Consider the following 18420-nt stretch of genomic DNA (forward strand, 5'->3'; position numbering starts at 1 on the left):
AATTAATGTAACATACACATTCAACAACAACCACACAAATGATGGGCTCCCACAATTTGTGTGGTTGTTGTTGAGTGTGTATGTTACATTAATTGTAACATAGCATTTGCCAAAACATAGATAACTCTTAGCTCATACTGATTTAATGGTTTTGTTACATAACGATCATCTCATCAATCCTATCTAAATAATTGACGCATCATGGGGATTTGAGAAGGCTGCCATCATGCCTTAGCTCTAATTTTGTAGAAGTGCTTAAAGAATGACAAGTGGCAGCCTTCTAACTCAGCAAAAGTATCAAGAGCTATTCCTCAACTTCCATCATCAGTTTCCCCAGAGTCAGCTACAGACTTGAGAAAGCAAGTGTTATAGCATCATCCAATAATAACCTGATCTGGCAAGTCTGATATGTCAGTGTAAGTTTGAGTTCTTTTTTAAATATATATTTTTTGTTAATTTTGTAATTAAAAATTATAATTTTTTAAATAAGAATAAATTATAATTTAAAATTATTTACTTACAATTCAAGATAAATTCAAGATAAAGTAAACACATAAATTGAATTATAATTTTTATTTTATATTCTCATTTCAGTGTAAATAAATAACCTATCTCTTCATATCCAATCTTAGAATTCTCACTCCTCAGAATTTCCATTCCAACCAAGATGTAAATATTAACTAATTGTTTTAAAATCCTATTAAATTCCCTCGTACTTTTCTCGAGAAACAAATAGATTTTTTTTCCTCATGTTTACCTTCATCGTGCTTCCTTTATCATTTCTCCACTTCTCCCTTTCCTTCTCCTACCACATTATCAAGAATCACATCAACAGCCTCGAAGCACTTGCTAGCTACGCCCCCACATGCTTCGAATCACGACACTTGTGGCAAGAGTCACGCTCTGACGCCCTCTCTATCCTCCACCTCAAATTTCTCTATTTCATGCCCTCCTATCTCCTCTCTTTCATCGCCGCTACAACCACTGTCAACTCCAGTTACTCTACTGTTAACAATAGATGTTTCACTCTCTAAACCACCATTGCCTCCGTTAAGCTGACGTGGAAGCATTCGTTGGTTACTACGATTTGCATCTACGTCAAGTCATTGTCATACTCTCAACTATTTTTTGTGTCAGTGATTGTAATGGGTAATAACTCACTTTCAACCAAGCCCTCTTTGTTTGTATAGGCAGTCGAGTTAATTCTTCTGGTTTATTTAATGGCGGTTTTGGATAATGGGAATTAATATCTAATTGGGTATGATACGATTTTGTGTAGTTGGGTTTGATGGTGGGCCAGTGGTTTCTGTTAGTTATTATTAGATATTAAGAATCGGAATGGAAAATAAAAATTAGAAAAAATTATTTACTAAATTATAAGAATTTGAATCAGAATGAATTATATTACCATTAATATTATTTATTTTATTTTGGAATTAAAATGAATTATTTTAAATTATTAAAATATCTTTGATGTGTTATTTTAATTATTATTATTTATTATAATATTTGTCATATTATTTGTTATATTATTATTATTATTATTATTATTCAAAAAAAATTATTGTTAATAACAATAAGAAATGATAATAATAACTTTATTTTCAATAAAATAATGATAAAATTAATAATAATAAACATAACAACAACAACAACAACAATATATCATGTCGAAAAAAGAGAAAAATAACAATAATAATAAAAATAATCATCATCATCATTTTTCCCCCCAAAAAAAAAAAATCAACGTTGTCATTGTCGTTTTGAAAAAAAAAATCATTATCTTCATCTTTTTTGCAATGCCTACCGACATGGGTGAGATTGGCTGCTACATCCATGTGAGATCAACTGGCGATGCATTATCAACTGTTATTTTCGTCGACAACAAGTGGTTCTGTTGCGATTTGGGAAGTTGCTGCTCGATATGAGATCCATAGCTGGTCGTTAGTGGTTGCACAGTCGATAATGACATGTGCTGTTGGTTTGATTTTGGGTGTTGATCAATTCCATTTTTACGATTTTAATTTGATTTTTTTTCTTTTATATTTTCGTGAATTAATTAGGACAAAGTAGGAAATTAGAATTTTTGATTGGGGGTACTTTTGTCAAGCATAAGAATGGAGTTTGGATTCCCAACTACCCTTTGAAAATCAATTTTTTAATCCTCGTAATAAATCCTAAAATTGTGGGCCCCACATGAATTTTATTCCGATTCCAAGTTTCAAATTTGTTAGCAAACATTCCAATGATTTCGATTTCAAAATTCCCATTTCGATTATAAGTAAATAAATGCACCATATTTTCTTTTTTGACTTTTCATCTTCATCACTGAGCTAAGTTGGCAATGATGCTTTGTTTTTTCAATTTATAATTGATTTGCTAATTTAATAATCCATTATTAGAGTCGGTTGGCTCAAGATAAATCAAACGGATTACAGCAAAGTTTTTTTTTTCAAATAAAGATTCTATTAATTAAAAGAAGAAAGAAGATATATCAAATGTGAAGGGAATGAACCCATCTATACAGCAGTTTTGCATTTTTTTAAAACTAGTTTAGCTAGAAAATGGGCAATGTCATTGCAAGATCTACGGGCATACTTAATGTTAACTTGATCAAAATGCTTCATTAAGCTTTGGATTTCTGAAAGGACCCAATAAATCCCGGTTCTGCTAGCATGTCTGTTGTTTACTAAATTAACCACTCCTTGTGCATATGATTCCACAACCAACGCACGTATATGTGCATCTCTAGCAAGTTGCATGCCCCATTATTCTGCCTCAGCAAAAGAAACATCTCCAAAAAATTTTGAGACTTCAATTTCAGCTGCTATCACCTTCCCGTTTTCATCTCTAATAATAGCCCCCAGCCCTGCAAGGTTTAAATATGAGTTTGTAGCTGCATCCACGTTAACTTTGGCATATCCATTTTGGGGGGGACTCCACTGTTGGGAAAGAATCACCTGATGGTTTCCCTTGCGTGCATAACTTAGATGTTTTACTCTTGTGTAAGCTTCAGGTACGGCTTCAGTTTTGGCAATAATCCCCTGTGGGGTTTCTCTTTTCCCTTGGAACAGCAGCTTGTTTCTCACGTTCCATGTCACCCAAAAAATTATTACCATCATTTCTAAGTCAGCTTTACCTCTTCTTCTGTTCAAGTCATGCATTATAGTCAGAATGTCTTACCCAGGCCTACCTCTGATATCCTCTTCCATGTGAGTAATCCTCCAAATTTTCCTGGCAACCTTACAATCCACTAACACATGAAGCACATTCTCCAGCCCTGTTTTGCACGCTTGACAGGTGGGCTCCTGAATTATTTTTCTCTTCCACAAGTTCTCAGCTGATGGAAAGAGATTCTTGGCAGCCCTCCAAGCGAAAATTTTGATCTTTTCCGGCAAGGCTAGGTTCCAAATTATGTTCCATTGATTTTTCATAGGCACTGAACTTGACAACACTGCTGGAAACTTCAACTTGAGTGCTGTTTGATACCCACTCCTTATCGTGTACTGCCCTTTCTTCTCATAGTGCCAAATAATTTCATCTTCTTGAGGCCTTCTCGGCAAAGGAATTCTGACTATGTTATCTGCATCCAACCTATCAAAATGGTTGTATATTAGCCTCTCATCCCACTGATTCTCCTCGTTTATCAGTTCAGAGACCAGTGCATCAGTTGGCATATTTGGCTTGAACACATGCTTAAAGGTTAGCGGCTTGGGGATCCAGGTGGCCTTATGAATCTCAATCTGTTGTCCATTTCCAATCCTCCACCTAGAGCCAGCATGTATGATCTGCGGCCCCCACAAAATGCTTCTCCAAATGAAGGAAGGGTTGGAGCCAAGTTTTGCATTCAAAAAATCTTTATGCTGGAAGTATCTGGTCTTCAGGACTCTCGCCACCAACGAGTCTGGAAATTTCAAAATCCGCTAGCCTTGTTTAGCAACTAACACCTGGTTAGCAACTAACACCTGGTTGAAGCTGGAAAAATCTCGGAACCTCATTCCTCCCTTCCATTTAGCTTGACTCAGCTTTTCCCACTTCGACCAGTGAATATTCCTACGATCACTCTTTGATCCCCACCAGAAATTAGCAACTACTCGCTGAATATCATTACACACTCCCATAGGAATCTTGAATACGCTCATTGCGTAGGCTGGAATGGCTTGCGCTGCAGCTTTGATCAAAATTTCTTTGCCCCCGCATGAGAAGAGCTTATGCTACTAGCTTGAGATCTTGTTGTAAAGCCTTAGCTTAATATCGTTGGAGAAGTTGCTTCTCTTCCTCCCAATCATAGATGGTAGGCCTAGTTACTTAAAGTTCATATTTGGTTGGAAGAAATAAAAAGAGAAGAGAGGAGTGAAAATAAAAGAGAGAGAGAGAAAAAAAGTAAAAAAGAAGAAGCTAATCATAATTTTATTATTTAATTAAACATAAAATTCATCTTTTTTTTAATTATTTCTTTCCCTTCTCCTTTTCTCTTATCTCCGTATACTTTTTCAAACCATACATACAGAAAGAGTTATAAACTCCATGTTCTTTTGCTTAAGAAATAAAAAAATAGAATCACATAATGCGCCTTCACTTGAGTTGACACGTTTCGAGAAAAATCTTTTACTCTATAGACATATAGCCAAGCTGGCAACCCATAGATCAATGAAGATTTGAGTGGCGTTATTGGCATTTTCCATGTGTGTATTATAATTAAAATTTTCGGCAGATGAGGTATCCAATTTTTAATATTACTATAGAAAACACAATACAAATCTGTTAAAAAAAAACACAACACAAATGGTGATAAATGCATCCAAATATGTCAATCATCCAATATATACTGGGACTTGAATAAACGATTGAAAATTAAAGGTAAGTAAATGTATTCAAGATATGTCGTAATGTACCAAAATTACAGTTCAACTTAAAAATTTGAAATAAAAAAATTAATACATAAACACTCACACTCATGCGATTATGTGAAAACTGAAATTATCACCTCGAAAAATGAAGTAAAGAAGTGTTTGACAAACTTAATTAAAATATTATCTAGCATTGGATATTTAATTATAGTATATTTTGTATGAGTAGTTTTATAACAAAAGATCCCTCATTTCAATAAAATATAAACCAAATTTTATTTCATTGAAGACAATATTAAAAAAAATAGTAATCACGAGATAATTTTAATAAATGGAATTTGTTTTAAAATACAATTAAAAATTTTTGACGCACACAAATAGTCATTCGGCTTGCTTTAAGGGATGTTCGTTTATATGTTTTGAAATGGAGTTGTGATGTTTGACTCCCTCATTATACTCACCAACTTCCAACTAATCACTTTTATGTTAATACCTATTTTATCCTTATATAAAATGACTTTTAAGTGCACCCACATTATAATTTCTATTAACATCTAATTTAGCTAATCTTATTTATTAAACCCTAATTTCTTTTAACTCTTTAAATTATTATCTCTTCCCAAATATTTTATACTTTAATTTTGTAATTACGAAAGAAATTAATTTATAATATTTAATAGAGGATGATAAAAAAGAATTAAATCTTTTTTTATGGTTATGGTAATGGTGAATAAAGCCTTTAAAAATAAAGAGAGAGATTACGGCAATTATTAATTTTTTTTCTTTTAAAATAGATTTTATAAGTTTGATATAATGGGTCCTTGAAAAAAATATAAAATTATAATAATGGTAAATTTGAAATTAGGTAGGGTATGTTAAGAGATAAGGATTAAGAGATAAAGATTAGTTTAAAATTTTTAATGAAGTTAACTAAAAAGTGAGGGTTGGTGAAATATAACAAGAGAGTCAAATATCACCACTCTCAACTACTCTCATTTACATTGTACTAAAAAGATTGCTAACTTGTTAAGACCCGAGGAGTTGGTAGTACCCATTTAATGCGAAGGTCCAGCCTTGGCTAGGCCCATTTGCACTTTTTTTTGAATGAATTGGACTATTGATACCCCTTTATTCATCTTATAAAACTCATATGATATTATAATTATATTTAAGGACAAATATAAATAGAATTAATCTCATTTATATTTTTTCTCTCTCTTCAATATAAATTTTTTTAAGGACATTAGAATAATTTGAATTTCTTTCTTACATTTAAGGATAATATAAATTTTCTTTAATCATTAGAATAATCTGAATTTAAGAAGTAATCTATAAATATTTTTTAATCATTAAATTAATCTAAATTTAAGAAGCAAATTTTTAAGCCAAAATAATACTCTTATAACATATGTAGCAATAAAATTAGGATACAACATTGTGAGAAAATAAATTAAATAAAATTTATCTCACTAGAAATAATTTTTTAAGGATTCTCAAACTAATTGTTGCACCTAAAGTTTATATGTACGATAAAATTGTATTGGACCCATACAATATTCAATATTTTATAAGGTTTTTCTTACTTTTTCTTTTAGATTTTTTTAGAAATTAAATAATAAAGAAAGTTTGAAGAGAGGAATACAATTATTAAGACTAAAAGAGTGAGAAAGTTATTAGAAATTGCAAGATTTATAAATAAAAATAGTGTTTATTTAGAAAAAAGGGTAGTTTTGGCATTAAATGAAATATAATTGAAAAAGAGGTTCCAAAAGGATTTTGAAGGGGTGCTAATAGTCCCACTCTTTTTGAATATATATACATTCTTTAATTGCTTTAAAATGACATGGCCATATCTAAAATAAAACACAATCCACTAAAGCAAATACGAAAAAAGTTTATAATTATGGAGTTAATCTTAATTGAGGAGAATTTTGGAGTTGGATGAGGTTTAAAAATTTTAGTAATATATCTGTCCAAAAATTAAGATTGTGGTTTTTATTACTTCTTTCTTAAGTTGTTTGAAAGTCTTTTGACTCTTTAATAATTTTGAGAGATTAAAATACAACAAAATATCCATTAGATTTTGAAAAAGGTAACTAATTATCAACCGTGTTTATTTTTCACTTACATTGTCATTTTGCAAAACTCATAAGAAAATTCAAGAAATACAATAGAAGAAACAAATCTCTTGAATATAAAGTGCCCAATGCAAACTATATAATATAGCAATCCAAATACAACAAAGAAGCACTTACTGTGCAATGTCAATGAGCTTTGGAGTTAAGGCATTTTCACATGCAACTCTCCATCCATGTTGTTGGTTCAAGATACCATTGCCGGCAGTATGAATATGATCATCATCTCTTCAAAGTAAATCAGATGGTCTAACAGAAAATAAGAACAAGAATTTACACCAAATCATGTTGTGATTGGGATGTCTAGTCTCATATTTCCAAATAAGTTTTAGAAACTTGATTAATTACGGCATAGCGATAAACAAGACTACTTACAAATATTAAAACAAAGAAAGATCTTGCAATGAGTTTGGTATTTGACTGTCAACTTGTGGAAGTGATGAATCGCTCACTAGCCTAGTCTCAGGAACTAAAGGCTGGGAAATTTTAATAAGCCAAAATTTAAGAATAACTAATTAATCAACTTGTGACGGTGAAATTAAATAAACGCGGTCACAAAAGTTATTAGTGTCTCGTGTAACCTGCGACTTTGTTGCGGTTACAAATGGGGTCATCATATTCATATCAATGTAAAATAGCTCCACCCCCTTCCAATTTTGCTGAAGATCATTACTTTCAGAAGGAAGTGGGGATAGACTAACAGTTAATGGATTGTCCCCCCCCCCCCCCCCCCCCCCAACGTAAGCCATATCTCCGGCTTCCCCACGTTCATCTGCTCTATCTTGCTTTAATATTAGAGCTGGCATTTAATTCATTTCTCCATTTTCAGCTCTTGCCCGCACCGTCTCTTTGCTTAACTCGTTTCCATTTAAAGAAATCGGATTTCTTGCCTCAAGTGATGATGGCAGTTTCAGTAAATGAAAGTACTACACAACACATACAATACAAGTGCATGCAAGAGTAAAAATGCATATATCCATTAATGAGCAAACACTATCAAACTTTCTCTTTGGTTTGATTACCATAACTCAATTGTTTGGTATTTTGGTGATTGAAGTAGAAAAGTTATTATAACTGTAAAATAGCAGTAGATTGAATGTATTATTCTAGCTTTTTAAAACAACAGTTGCCCAACTACAATACTTTATGATTCCTAATTTTTCTGTTCTCGATGATCAAGATTGTAATATTGGAATCATCACAAGATAATTAAGAAAGAAATCAATTTAAAAAGAAAAGAAGGAGGAGGGAAAAAAAAAGAACTATTTTCTCTACTGTAACAAGAAACCGAACAGATAAAAATTACAAAAAGAAGAATATTTATTATTCCCTCCATGTCCAATGTCTTTCCGTTCGGTCATGGATGATGAAGATGTCCAGGTGAGAATGCTCCCCAATCCTCTGGGTGCTTGGGTGCCGCGGCCAACGTGGTGGGGGCGGAGGCGGTGGACGGCGCCGGCCTTCTTGGTAAGCAACAGGAGGCACCACAGTCAACAGGATGTGAATAAAATGCCTTGCATTCCATAGGCGATCGCTGAAATGGCCTATTAGGAATGCAATTCTGCCTATCATCTTTAACCTTCAACTTGAGGCAAGCTAGTGGCTCAGTACAAAAGAAATTATAGGAGTAAGTGAAATTCTCCAGCTTTGGCAAACAGCATATACTGTTTGGAATTGCTCCAGATAGGTTATTATGAGCAACATTTAGCTGCTCCAAGCTCTTCATGTTCCCCATAGACTCGGGCAACGAACCAACTAAATTGTTAAAGCTAACATCAAACACCGTCACTTGATTTAACAACCCTATATCTTTCAGCAAACAACCCTTTAATTTTGCATTCGCGAGAATGATCTCGTTGAGGGTACCTGCCATTTTGGTCAAACTTGGAGGTAGGCAACTGTCGAAGTTGTTATTTGCAAGAACAAGCACAGAGACGGGGGAGTTTCCGATGTTATTTGGTAAGGATGAGGTAAACTTGTTGTTGTTAAGAAACAGTGCATCAAGCTTTAGATCAAAGACAGCTGAGGGGATTTCGCCTTCGAATTGATTGAATCTGATGTCGAGAAACTTGAGTGAAGGCAAACAAAGAACAACAGAAGGGAAGCAACCACTGAATTGGTTGTTACTAACATCAAGCTCGAAAAGAAGTTGCATATTTCGGAAGCTATCGGGTATGGTGCCACAAAAGCGGTTAGAGTTTATGTGGAAGAGGGCCAGGTCTTGGAGGAGGCCCAGCTTTTCCGGCAAGGTACCGGCTATGTTGGCTTGGTTGAGGTCTATTCCGGCGACTGTTAAGCAGTCAGGATCATCTGGGGCGGGTGCACAGTAAACGCCGGTGTAGTTGCACACATTGGGGCCACACCAATTAGATGTGAAGCCGTTGGGGTCAGAAGTGATGGAAAGTTTCCAAAACTGAAGGGCTATGTAAGCTTTCAAGAGCCTTGGATTTGGAATGATGAATCCAATATCATTGTCGTCTAAAGCTTGGTGAGAGGGCTTAGAGAGGAGCAATATGATAGAGAGCAGCAGGCTGCCACAAAGGGCTAGATTGAGAGAAGGGTTGTTCTTGTTAGTCATTTTGAAGAAAGTTATTATCCCATCAATGGTAGTCGTGTGTGTCAAAATTTGGTGACTTTTGTTGATGAAAAAGGGGTAGCAGCTAGCTGCTATCACGTTTTATACACATTGACTTTTAACATCACGCTAATCTAGCTGTATTTCGTTGAACATCAAGATACAAGTATGTTCTTACAAATAAATTGTAAATAAGATAAAATAATAGGGTTGAAATAAATTTGGACAATGATGAAAAAATTAGAAAGAAAGCCATAAATCAAAGTGGCCATAGGCCATTAGTAGCCAAAGCAAACCGACCATTTGAATTAGACCTTGATGATCTTGCGTACATACTTATCTTGGGCAGGTAAATTAGAAAGTAAATTGTAGTGCACAATTTACAAGTGCTTCTGTTCTAATCTTGGGCAGGTAAATAAAAACTTTACTTCATGATCTTGCGTACATACTTATCTAAATCATTATGCTTAAATGCGCAATCGTGACATCAAAATGAATCACCAAGCCACTTACTGTGTTAACAATAAAGATAATGGCACCAGATTTTTTTTGATGATCTGCGTATACTTAACTAACAAGTTCTGCTAAAAATGAAATGGCCAAGGGCAGTATGTGTAAACTATAGGACAGTTGCAATGTGGTTGCATTAAATGTTTAATGGTCTATATCTGGCTTACTCATTCATCCATATTCTGGTAAATAATAAATGAGAAAATTTGAGTGGTTAATATTGATGAAGTGTTATCATGACTCATAACACTGTTATCTAAAGAAGTTGCTTGTAAAAGACCCCCCCCCCCCCAACCTATAAATTGTTGTCTAAGTTACTAACTTGTTTATTTCATGCAAGATTAGCCCTTGCGACACTCTCTTTCAAATTTTTTTATTAAATTCCATTTTGACTGAAATTACCTAAAAATTCATTTCTTATATATATAATATTTTACACCATATATGTTTTATTAGTTATAATTTAATTTTAATAAAAAATTACTTTTTGAGAAATTATAATAATTTAGAGTAGTGGAAATAGAAATTATATAATAACGAGAAAATAATGTAAGATTTTAGGATTTATATGTATTTTGTGGATGAAAACTTGAAAAATAATTTTCTTCTTTTGAGTGAAATGTTATGCAAAGATTAAAATATGGATTTGTATTTAATAAATAAGGGGTATTTCGGGAAATAAAATTTAAAAAGGGTGTTACGAGAATTATAGAGGGGTATTAAAAGTTCCACTCTTCATTCAAAGCAATGGCCCAGAACAAAGACAGTTCATAATCAAAAGTAACCTTGGCAAGCCCAACTGGATGGGGGCCCAGCAATTAAAACAATGACCCGATTAATTAGATTTTAAGTGTGGACATATTCACCACCAGCCTCCACATTTTGCGTATTCACAAGTCACAACCCTACTTAAAGGTTAAATGATTGGAAAGTCCTTGTAGTTTAAAAAAAAATTAGATAATCTAATAATTTATAAAATTAATCGATTAAATCATCTCTATTTTTTTTTTCCACATTTGGGTCTATTGGCCATCGATCATTGCTATCGTTAAGATAAATTTAATTCGATTGTTCACACTTAAGATATATATAATCAAATTGCTCATAAAAATACATGTTATTTTTGTGGTAATATTATTATCCATAATTTTTAGAAGGGTGAAACTATTTGAATTCATTATAATGCTCTTTTAGAATTTTTAAAATTTATTCTTCAAATCCATCATTAAAATTTGAAAAATTAGAGTTTTACTCAACATATCCACCTACATGTCATATATATCCTAGCAAACCAAATTATATTCTAATGTAACTACTAAATAAAACAATTAAACATCATTAACCCCCACCAGTTGAGTTTTTAATTTAACTTAATAAAAATATAAAATAAAGTTTAATCTAAACCAATCGAACAAAATTTAAGTTGTGCAATTTTTCAGCCAAATAAATATTTGCCGTTTATTATCAATGAAATCAAGCATTTGGGATTGAATTAGTTATGCAAACAAATAAAATTCAAATACATATAATAGAAAAGTTAAATAAATAAAATAGAAATGGTCAAAAAATAGCTCTCTCCCTATGTTTCTCTCTGTAGCCCTCATTTTCAGAGTATCTTTATTGTTTATAGAAATAGCCAAATTATAATTATAATTGAAGTCATAAATCTAAACCATAATTTAGATTACATGCGATGAAAATTACACTGTTAGAAACCTCCTGTTGCAAAAATTGGCTTTATTTATGGTATTTAAAAGAGAAGCCCCCTGGATTTTAGAATTTAAAGGATAATGATAGATGACAGAGAAAAAAGAGAGTTTAGATATGGGTGTAGTCATGTAGAGAGTAAATTATTTTATTTGCTTGTACAATCATGTCCTTGATAGTAAATATTTTAAGGAAAATACTAGGGAGTGAGAGGAACGAGAGAATGACGGGAGTTGCTGTCGTTTCGCTTCTCGTTCCTCTCGCTCCTTAAAACAATAAAAAAATAAAAAGAATGAATAAAGAAATGGGTGTGTGCAGAGGGAAATCCAAACCTTATCTACCTTATCTCCAGCCTAACTTTCCTCTCTCCTCACACTCCTCTCTCACGCAAATCACCATTATCGTTTACTCACGGCAGCAACCGCTCACGACTTTATCTACTCCCAGCCAGCCTTTCCACTCACGCAAATCACCATCTTCTCAACTTAGCAACTGGTCACGACTTCTCTCTCTAGCCAGCAACTGCTCACGACTTCTCTCTCCAACCAGTAACTGCTCACGGCTTCTCTCTCCAGCCAGCCTTTCACCGCAAGCAACATTGTTTCCTCCTCTCTCTCGGCAAAATTAAGTAAGCAAAATGGTGCCTTTTTCAACTTGTTCTTTTTCTTGTACTTTTCTTGCATTTTCTCGGCAAACATTAAGTAAGCTTGCTCGGAGAATCAGAGGAGAGAGAGCTTAATCGATTAATTGATTTGTATCTAAATCTGATTTGGGTTTTAACGTTTCAGTTTCTAAGAAATAGGTATGCAAAATTGTTTTGGAATGTAATGGGAAGTTTAAATCTATTGTTAATTTGTTGGGCTTTTGTTTTTGCATTCCATGTGCTTGTTAAAAGTCTTATTTTTCAATATAAATGAATAGTGGATTCAAGTTTTTTTTGTAGTATCATTGTTGTGTTTGAACGATTCTCATATTCGAATGATGTTTCAATTCTTCCAAAGAAATTCAGATCGTGAAAAGGAGTGTGTGAAATATCATACATTCTCCATTTCTTAAGTATAGGAGTTTTAAGTTTGATTGTTATATCTAAAATAGACCCTAGTGATATGGTGATTAGGTTATTGGAGAGCAATAAATCTTGAACATTGTAGCAACTTTTAGAGCTACCCTGATAGCATGATTGGAGTTTGATACGCCTACTACTTTTTTCAAAGAAAAAGAATATTTCTAGGATTGTTGATCCTGACATTGCTTGTTTTGATTCATTGCCATTAAGATTTCTGGTAGTTGCTCGTCATCTCATTTAGATTTCAATCTTGCTCTCTTTTTAACTTCCAGGATTGCATGCTTGCTGTAAATTTTGCTGCTTGTGATTATCTTTGGAAATTTAAGGGGGAAAGGTTTTTATACTGTCTTATGAGTGCTTTGTGTTTTAATGCATTGTTTTTTTATATATATATATATTTTGGCAGTTTAAGTAGTTTATTAATGATGATGTCATCTAGTATAAATGAAACTCGGAATTCATTGCAAATATGTAATGAATGCGGTGAGCAAATAGAGTTGTTAATTGTAAGAACTTGAATCATTGGGAGGCTTGGATAGTGAAATCTTCGAGCTTAGTTGGCTTGGAGGCGTGGACGTAGGCGGGGATTGTCGAACCACGTAAAAATTCTTGTGTTTGTTTTCTCTTCCCTTACTCTTTTATTATTGTGCTATATTGAATTTATTATTTTCAATTCCATTAGGGCATTAGATTGAATTGTTACGCAAATTATTTAGCATAAAATTTAAAATCTCAATTCACCTTCTCTTGGGTTGCGTAACTTGTATTTCACTCTACATTTCTAAAATTTATCATTTGGATTCTTTGTAGTACGTGATGTACACTTACAATTTGATAAGATATGAAAATTACAACAAAAACTCTATTTGAGAGTGGATATGCAAATAATAGCACAATGATGATTCAATAACTGATGATTTACGAAATAGAAATTCAATATGTGTTATATGATGTTGTTAATACTTGCATTTTTTTTAAAATGACGTTGAAATTGAGTTTTTATAGTTAAAATCTAAAAACTAGTCGTTCTAGACAAATTTCCACAACAAAGCGGTTAGCCGCTTGATTTATCCGGCTAGCCGCTTGTAACAGTGATATTACTGTTATTTTTTAATTTGACTACAATAATATTGTTCACTAAAATTATACTTTAGCTCAATACTTTCTATAATTATACTATAATTCAAAATGTTATAAAAATTTACAAATAGGTCCAATTTCAGAATTTCTAACTAATAATTATCATCTCAAAATTTTCTAAAATTATTATATGACTCCAAATATATTATTAATTTTCAAAGAGGTCTTTTTTCAAAATTTTAACATAATACCCATATTTTTCAAAGTTCTCAAAACCTTTCACTTTAGTCCAAAATGTTCATAAATTATAGTATGGTCCAAAACATTTTAAATGTTTGCAAAAAGATCCAACTCCGAAATTCAAAATAATACTTATTAAAATTAAAGATTGCAAAACTTTTCATTTAAATCCAAATTACTCAAATCCACAAAATACTTTATCTTATAAAAATAAAACCTTTTAGTTTATGAAAAGTAATTATTTAAATAAATCTATTGAGCTTCTCAAATGCTAAATCGTGCATCAATTAAATCATACCGGATTTACAAGAATTTATCGCAATAATTTATCCTTTGAGCCCTAATCTTTATTCTTGATTTCGTCGTTGTCCGTTGAGTGTCTTCAACTTGATTTCACTGGATTCACTTGCATAAATATTATCCTTAAAAAACTAGTGAAAATGTTAAATACAATATTTATTAAATCACTTAATACACATGTTTGTTATCATCAAAATTACATTATGTACTATTGGAGATTGAATGCTTGTTTGTTAAGTTTCAATTATGTGAAGCGCAGAGGGGATTGCTTAATGATGAACTTCGAACAAGACAAACGCCATGTTATGATTTCATTAGAATACTTGTAATTATTTTACTATGTTTTATATTCAAGAATTTTTTTAGGTTCTTTTAATTTGTACTATGAACTGAAAAAACGTATAGACAAATATAATTTGTACTATTTTTCTTAAGTTTTTTTAACCCGAAATTTTTTTAAGTTCTTTATTAAGTTTGAAATTAGATTCAAATGCCTTAATAAAATTAATAACAATAAATTAGGTTTTTTATTTTTTATTTTACAATTGGATATATACACATATATTACACTATTTTGTTCCCTTTTATTTTTGTTTATTGCATAGCCCAAAATTGACTGCATTTGTGACATTTTGATGAAACACTTTCAGAGAAATGGCTACTGAATTCCACAGTTGTGCCAAACTGATATCTTTGATAAAATCTAAACCAAACCAACCATGAAAGTTTGTACAAGCAAGCCGTGGAATGATAATAAAAGTACTTGTAAACATTAACACAAATCTAAGTGCAATGATAGTGAAAATAATCGAAACAAGTTCAAGTCAAACATCAATTTGTCGTCTCAAGCCAAATCTAACTGAAATGATAGTGAAAATAATTGAAGCAAATACAAGTCAAACATCAATTGCGGCGATTGTTATCTTTATTACATTGTTGATGTAACAATTGTTGAAAATTCCCACTTGCAGATTCTTCATACATCATCGAAGGAGAAGAATAATGCGACTGCAAAGCATACGGTGGGACTGGTTGCTATAATACACATGAAATTAAAACATCATTATACATTTTTAAAATTTGACAACGTAAAATATAAGTATGCATTAAGAAATTTATAAATATAAGTATACTTACTGTGTGCCAGTTATAAGGAAATGACTGGTAAATATTATTTCCACCAACTTGAACTGGGTATACAGGTACCTAAAAAAATTTTTTTAAATTCATATTAAAATTTTAAAATTAAAATTTACTTGTGAATTTGTTTCTTACATTATAATAGCTTAAACTCCCATACTGATTGAGATTTGCATTTACAATACTTTATTCGTTAAACGTCTACATATACTCAACAACATACTTAGTTACATATGTTCAAAATAGTTGAACTAACATTAATAATAAAAACTCACAAAAATATACCATGGCCATATTGCTTTGCTGTGTGGAGATTTCATTAGGCATTTTAAAAGATGCTGAAGCATTTTCTTGCAAATCTTGTAAAATTATAATATACAATAAAATAAAGATAAAATGAAATTATAAAACATATATATGCATTTAAACAAACCTTATTTTTTTTTCAGCAGTCTTGTTCTTTTGGGCAAGTTTTTTTCGGAGTGAAGATTGTTTCCTCAAACAAGGAGGACGACCTTTACGACGTGTCGCTACTGGATCATTAATTACATGTTCAATATTGTTGCTGCTGTTGAGTGTTAGAAAATGCATATTTATAAAGGAGAAAACCGTCATTTTACATTTTAAGTCTTACTAACAACCCTTACTTTTATATATTTAACCTTCTTGTGATTTAATTACATGTGTTTTATTTTAATTAAGTATTTTATGTATTTTAGGGGCATTATAGTCATTTCACAATAAAGGAGAGATCAGACGGCAAAACGGACATCACTTTTGAACTCAGGACGGTCGAAAACCTTAGGAGGAGCATAAAAGGAAAAATGGCACTATTCACATGTACGGTACTATTCACGTATACGGTACTGTCTACGTTACTGTTCACGACACTGTTCACATAGACGGATCGATGACGTGGCATTGACCGATGATGTGGCATTGACTGATGAGGTGTCACGATCCTGTTGGGCTAAAATTCTTATGTACTGTTGATGGTGACGTGGCAGCATATCAGTGGACGAAAAATCTCGTGTACGGTGCATGCATCACACAGGATTATTTTCAATCAAACCGCGTTACTGTTCAAAGTCGGGTCAAACCGTGTTATTGTTCATCCGCGTGGTCAAACCGTGGACTGTTGACTGATGACGTGGCGCAATCCTGAGCGTCCAAACTGTTTTTAATCCGATGGCCATGATTTACTCCATGTATCTATAAAAAGGGGGCCTCCCCCCCCCTAATTTGATATCTCTGAATCCATTTTTGGGATCCATTTTCTGTAATTCTCTCTCCATCTTGTATTTTCTATGTATTTTAATAAATTCCCATTTTGCCCCTAGTTCAATTATGAGTGGCTAATTTTCTTTCAAGCTTGGGTTGAAGTTGAAGTCTCAACATGTGTCATGGGCTTAATTTGGTAAATTTACTTTCTCTTCCCCTCTAGTTTTTGTGGATGTTTTGACTTCTCGTCGACAAATAATACTAATCTTGTCTAGTACCGCCTTGGTTACACCGGCTCTCTAGTATAAGGTTATTATTATTTGGCACGATAAGCCCTTAGCACCATATTGATTAGAGCGTGGTTCATGCGGTGTGGATTCCCCCCTCATGATTTAATTGGTATTAATAAGGAATATTTAGCCCATGATGCATGTTGATACGGATCCAGATACCCAAGTACGTCATTTCAATAGAATTCTCTTCAATTTATTCTCGCCATTGCAATTCCAATTTTAGAATTTATTCTCGCCATTTTAATTTAAGTTTTAGCATATACCAAATCATTTCCACCATAAATCCAACAACCCATTTACAAAATTAATTCTACACAATTAAAATCCACCTCCTCGTGGGATCGACACTCGTCACCATAGATCTATACTACAATAGATTCGTGCGCTTGCGAGTACATTAAAATTTGCACAACAAGTTTTTGGCGCCGTTGCCGGGGAGGTAAGTAATTTTAATTCATAGAATTAATTTTTGTGAATAATTTCTTTTATTTGTTTTCTTGTATTTTTTTTTATTATTAAAAAAAAAAGAAAAAAAAAGTGAATCTACATTTAAAGGTTAGTATTTCTTTTCTTTTTCTCTTCTTTAAAATTTTGTAATTTAATTTTCCATTTATTTTTCTTTGTAATTTTTTTTTGTTTATCTTATTAATTTAATTTTTAGTTAATTTCTTTCACGTATTTATTTTTGTGTATTTTTATAGAAAGGTTGTAATAGCGCAATAAGGTTAGTATCGTAATTTCTCCCTCTTCTTTATTTTTATTTGTTTTGTTCCCATCTTTATTTTTTGTTTTGTTTGCATCTTTATTTTTATTTTATTTATTTTGCATGCATGGTCGTAGGTAATTATTACCTAATCTTGAACCTATAGACCTTGAATTAGAAAAAACACTTCGCACACACAAACACGTTAAAAATAAAATGGATTTACAAGCACCACAGGAGAGGCCATTTAAGGACTATTTTAGTCCCTTAGCTAATTTGAGCACGTCATGCATAAGATACCCAAATGTAGCTGCTAGGAGTTTTGAATTAAAACCTAGTGTGTTAAATTGTCTCCCTACATTTTATGGCCTAGAAAATGAGGATCCATATAATCATTTGAATGATTTTCATGCCATTTGTCAAACATTCAAATATGAGAACTTTTCAGATGATGATGTTAAACTTAGACTATTCCCATTTTCTTTAAAGGATAGAGCTCGTTCATGGTTAAATACGTTGCCTGCTAATAGCATTACATCATGGGAACAAATGGTTACAAAATTTTTAAATAAATATTTTCCAGTGCATAAAACCAATGCT

The 18420-nt window shown here is 32.3% G+C and overlaps 1 protein-coding gene across 1 annotated transcript; it reads right to left on the reverse strand.

Annotated features, from left to right (window-relative positions):
- Positions 1–8191: 8191 nt before the first annotated feature.
- Positions 8192–9639, reverse strand: LOC102619936 (leucine-rich repeat extensin-like protein 6). The gene has a single exon (XM_052434657.1). It carries the CDS (start codon positions 9561–9563, stop codon positions 8343–8345), a length of 1221 nt encoding a protein of 406 aa, XP_052290617.1. The 5' UTR covers positions 9564–9639; the 3' UTR covers positions 8192–8342.
- Positions 9640–18420: the final 8781 nt, after the last annotated feature.

The sequence above is a fragment of the Citrus sinensis genome, chromosome 1, assembly GCF_022201045.2.
Source record: "Citrus sinensis cultivar Valencia sweet orange chromosome 1, DVS_A1.0, whole genome shotgun sequence".
NCBI lineage: Eukaryota > Viridiplantae > Streptophyta > Magnoliopsida > Sapindales > Rutaceae > Citrus > Citrus sinensis.

Coding starts and splice junctions, on each gene's coding strand:
- LOC102619936 (XM_052434657.1), bottom strand. CDS start 9,563: ATGACTAACAAGAACAACCCTTCTCTCAATCTAGCCCTTTGTGGCAGC.